The sequence below is a fragment of the Buceros rhinoceros genome, unplaced genomic scaffold, assembly GCF_000710305.1.
Source record: "Buceros rhinoceros silvestris isolate BGI_N320 unplaced genomic scaffold, ASM71030v1 scaffold11372, whole genome shotgun sequence".
Lineage (NCBI taxonomy): Eukaryota > Metazoa > Chordata > Aves > Bucerotiformes > Bucerotidae > Buceros > Buceros rhinoceros.
Window position 1 is genome coordinate 82,835 of NW_010399521.1, and position 5,000 is coordinate 87,834.

The 5,000-nt window shown below is 35.4% G+C and overlaps 1 protein-coding gene across 1 annotated transcript in view; it reads left to right on the forward strand.

The window, feature by feature from the left end:
- The window catches only part of FAF1 (Fas (TNFRSF6) associated factor 1), a 165,751-nt gene that overhangs the window by 82,679 nt on the left and 78,072 nt on the right, over positions 1-5,000 (forward strand). Inside the window, exon 8 of the mRNA XM_010131516.1 lies at positions 640-726. Coding sequence (XP_010129818.1) covers positions 640-726 — 87 coding nt within the window. The remainder of the gene's footprint in view (positions 1-639; positions 727-5,000) is intronic.

Here is a 5,000-nt window from a genome sequence, read left to right on the forward strand (position 1 = left end):
CCGTCATGTGAGATGACTAATGGTAGCAGCTTCTATTTTAGTAGCATGAGAAAAGAGCTGATATAAAAATTAGTTTATTTGCATTTTGTTAATAGATGTTTGAAATGTGTTGCCTTCGTTGGAAATATGCTTATTAATTCATATACTCATGCTTGACTTTTATTTTTGGATCCCATTTAAGAAACTAATCCAAAACTAGCTGTATTTCTCACTCCATTAGATGTAGCATGAACATAATAAAATTTGGAGGAGAAGCAGAATATATTAACTAGCAAAACTAGAATTTGTGTTTTACCTTCTGCTTCCCTTCAGTTTGTTCATTACTTCATTAATACTTTTTACTGTAAATATTTGTATTATGGATTGTTTTACATGTTTATGAAGTTGAAGTAATAATGAGTGGTGATTTATGGATTTTTGTTTTTTTTTTTTCTTTAACATAGCTTGTTTAGTCACTTTTCGCAGTACTGTGTGTAAACCTGTGGAACAGACCTGAATCCTCGAGTGTTGAGGAAGCTGTTTTACAATAATTAGAAAAAATCAAAATAAAAAGCTTGGGATTATGATGAAAATAATGCAGTCTGCCTGTATTCCTTTTGTTAGAGCAAGTTCCAATTCTTTTTTTTTTTTTTTAATCAGGTAAAGCGGAATGTGTATGACCTAACTAGTATCCCTGTCCGTCACCAGTTATGGGAAGGCTGGCCTCCTTCTGCCACAGATGACTCGGTAAGTGGCTTCAGTTGTCATTTCATTTCTTCCTGCAAATAGCTGATTTTACTTGATTTTTGATTGGAACCACCCAATAGCTTTTACAGTCTCATATGTAGGAACCTGACGTTACACGTACTTAGGAGCTTTACCCTGAAAGATTGAAATATTGGATTACTGAAGCACACAGAAATAATTCCTGTGCATCAAATTTGGTGCGTGTTTTGGATGAGAAGGAGACATGTTCCTAGACTGAAGCAAAGCTCTGGAACATGTTGGAAGTTGGAGAAGTCTATTGCAGTGATTGAAGGTGAGGAAAAAAGCTCTGGTTTTGACATAAGAGCAACCAAACCTAGGGTATATGCTTCTCCAGAAGTATAAAACTATCATCCTGTGAAAATATGGCCTTTAGCTGCAGAGGAACCTTTTGTCAGAAAAGTAAGTAAAAAAGGAAAATCTGAACTTATATCTTGTTTCATTGGAGTGCACATCTGGGTGTATTACTCAGAGTACATCAGGTCACCAGTGTGCTTAAGCCTCTGTCTGGCTTTAAGTGGGAGGTGTACCTGGTGAAATCAGTGGAGAGCTTCACTTGCTTTTAAAGTATCTGCTTTGGTTCTTGCTGGACCAGTAAAAATTTACGGACATTTGCAAGTTTACATTTTGAAATAGTAAGTAATATGTACATGGTACAACATGTATTCAATTTTCAAATGTATGTTGCAGATTTTAGAATTATCATCATTTAGAAATGCAAGGAGGTCTTAGCTGAGATCAATAAGAACCCTACATGACAGAATCAGCTCACTGTGAATTGTTGAGAAATTAACAAAATTGTGGGACCTAACTGCAGAATTCCATTAAGTATTAGATTTGCTTCCTTGCATGGTTGTCCCTACAGTTTGTTTTACAGCAAGTCTTTCAGTTTTGCTCAGTTTTCTTCTGGTAGTATATTCCCAGTGCCAGCTAGCAGAAGTCTGTATTTAAAAACAAAAAGATGTGATTTAACAAAAAACCCACCAACCCCCCGAAACACCTAAAAGGCTGAATTAATTCTGTAGTTATGTTGTATGTAGATTTTGTGACCTGAGAAAAATTAAGTATTTCTGTTTTTATAAAAATCATTCATTTAAATGAGGGGTTGATCTTGAATACTTGGCAAAGTGAGAATGGATTGGGATTTGCTTTCTCTACATATTACCATTATCTTCAGTGCAGTACTTTCCTGTCTGATTGTATTCCCTTCTTATAAAGGGAGAGAATTGTTGTTTGTATGGTAATACTGCTGCTTTTTAGCTCTGGGTAAAGGATTTATGCCAATAATACAAAAAAAAAGGTAAGCAAAGACTGTCTGAATTTCTAATATACTTGTAAAGTATGTCTGTGGTAGTGTTTGCAGAAACAGTAGTTGAGTTTGAGAGAGGTGGGTAAATCTATGTCCATGTATTCAGGAGCATATCTGAGACGATAGATGTCAGCAGCATGGTGTCATGTGGTAATTACAGTCTTTGAAATGTGGATCCATTTTAACATTTTATTAGTTTACATTAGCCCCAAAAAGAATTGGAAACTCAACACTTCTAATCCGTTTTCCCACAGCTGTTAGGTTTTCCCGTATTCCCCCTTTCCCCCTCCTGTCTTTTCAGTAGGATACCTCACATATGTAAAACTCCTAAATCTGTTTTAAGTCTGTTTTTACAAGTGACATTGTTGCAGGTGAATTTTTCCCCTTTTCATCTTTAATGAAATTGGTGAATGTTGAGTCATCTGCTCCAAAGCAGGAGAGTCCTCAAAGCTCTCTGCTCGAGGCTGCTGCAGCTGAGACTTGTCAGCTGTGTAAACAGATTTGAATGTGTTACCAACAAAAATATAATTAATTTCTGTCTAAAATTAGAATCCACAGCTTACTATTTATGAAGATTTTATGTTAGCAATGACTATCTATGGTTCTGCAATCTGAGCATTTTTCCTTTGCAAGTTAGAAATATTCAGTAATTACTTTAGTAATTAGTCGTGATGTCTTTAGATCAGCGGCAAATTTCTAAAATCAAATTTTCCATCATGAGTTTTTCACTTGCTGTATTGTATAGTGCTTCATTGCAATCAAAGAGTTAAAGAAAGACCTGATTAAAATACTTTTTCATTTACATGTTATGCAGCATAAGAAATACTTTGTAATACCACAGGAGGTTTTTTCAGTGCAGTTCTCGTTAACCTTTGGCTTAGCAAACAGGACAACTAAATAGACTTCACATAATTGGATTCCTGTATCATCTCGAGTCTCTTATGAACCTGACAGACTACAGTCTTCTGACATTATCAGGAAATTTAGTGGATCAATAGTCGTTTAAAACATTGTTGCTTCATCTCCCTTCAGAGTTATGTTCTCAGCTAGTACGGTCTAATGAAATATGGGATACTGTATGAATTGTCAATAACTTCCAGATTCTTTTGCACGCTTTCACCAGGGAAATGGGTATCAAAACCTCCACATGCAGGAAAATGTTTCCTCGTGTGACAGTTTGACTGTGGGAAAGCACGGCATAGGTAGAGCGTGGAAATTTCATTGCAACATTTGGCAAGGACATATTTTTAGCTTTTAGTGTGCCTGAATATCTTTAAAATCACAAAATATAGCTGTTCTTCTCATTAAAGATCAAACAAAGTAAATATATGAGCTTTAAATATTTTTTTAACAAGTTCATGTAAGTAAAACTTTAATTACATTAAAGGCTTATATCTATTTTTGGGTATATAAAATCAAGTATTGAAAATTAGCCTAGAACATTAAAAAATGATAATTTTATTTAAATAGAACCAGAGTATCTTTTAATTTTTATTTTAGATTTATAGCAAACTTAACATTAGTGAGCTTGTAACATGAGACCTAAGCTAGAATAACTTGTTATTGAAATGTATTCCATGTATTCCATTTCTCTTTGCTATATTGGCTGAACTTCTAAACTTCCACTGATAATTACTGCTATTGCCAAGTGGAGTGAGCAACCTTCAGATATGTAGACGTTAAAAAAAAAATCTGAGCTCAGGCAGTGTTTTACTTACAGTTTTTGCGTGGAAACATTGTGATTTTATTTATGTAAGTAAAGATTACATTTTGGATATTAGCTTTAGACATGTATGCGTGAGGTAAAACTTTCTTCTGCGGTCAGGTCACTGGTTTTTGATTTATTTGGGTAGAAGGAGTTTTTGTCCCTAATATTTCTGTTGATTTTTGGTAGCATAGAACAGCAGCACTCAATATAAAAAGGAGAGAGGATGCTTTTGTGCTGCTTCTGTTCTCAGTATCTAAGCTAAAGCTTTTTTCTTAATGGGTTCATTGTTTTAAATTATTTCAGTATAGCAATGAGAAATGCGTGCTTCTTCATACGTAACAACAGTGAGCTTCTCAAAATTGAATATATTTCTTGATTAAAGAAATGTAAAAGTTTTAGGATGAGGTTTGAGGCGGGGGGCAAGGCAAGAGAGACAAAACCAGAAGATGAAGTGCCTTGTGTTGTAACTGCCATCCTTGCGTGCAGATCCCGTACAGAGGAACTCGGCATCAGTCCTTCCACCTACTGCTGGTAATGCTTTGTTTCCCTGAACAGTGTGGCTAGTCAAGACCTTGTATCCTCATTTCAAGACAAGTAACTGTACTTCTTCATTTTAGAGATAAGCCATTGGATATTATTTTAGGCAGAAGTAGGTTACTACTTTTACAAGTTACTCGTTTGCAATGCTGAAGAGTCACATTTCGGATGGTGACACGCGTGTAGCCAGTAACACATTGAGACTCTGCATCATCTCTTGTAAACACTTCCAGTTCTGTGATGGCTGTAGCAGGTGTGGTTGACGTTCCTTAGCTGAATTTAATAGAGACTTCTAAGTTAAAATTCTCGAATGCTTATGTATGCTCTAATTAGCACTGCTGCAGTATTAGCTATTTCATTACCAAGTACTAAGCACAGCCTGTCTGGATAGAAATTGTAAGAATGTCGCTAAATGGAATTCTGGTACAAAGTCAAACCATTTGTGGCATTTTTTGACTCGTCTCCAGATTTCTGAAGAGGTTGAGTAATAAGTGTCAGAGTAATTAGTATTTGGAGTATATATGTCTTTTCCTTTCCAGGTCTTAGAATTCTGAACAGAAAGTTCATTACACATCCGGTCATTGTGATATGAAAACAAGTTGTGAGGTTTACATACACTGGCTGTTTAATTGTAAGGGATGCCATGTCTACATGGATCATTTGGAATTTTCTGCCTGGAATTGATATGACTAAAGAATTATT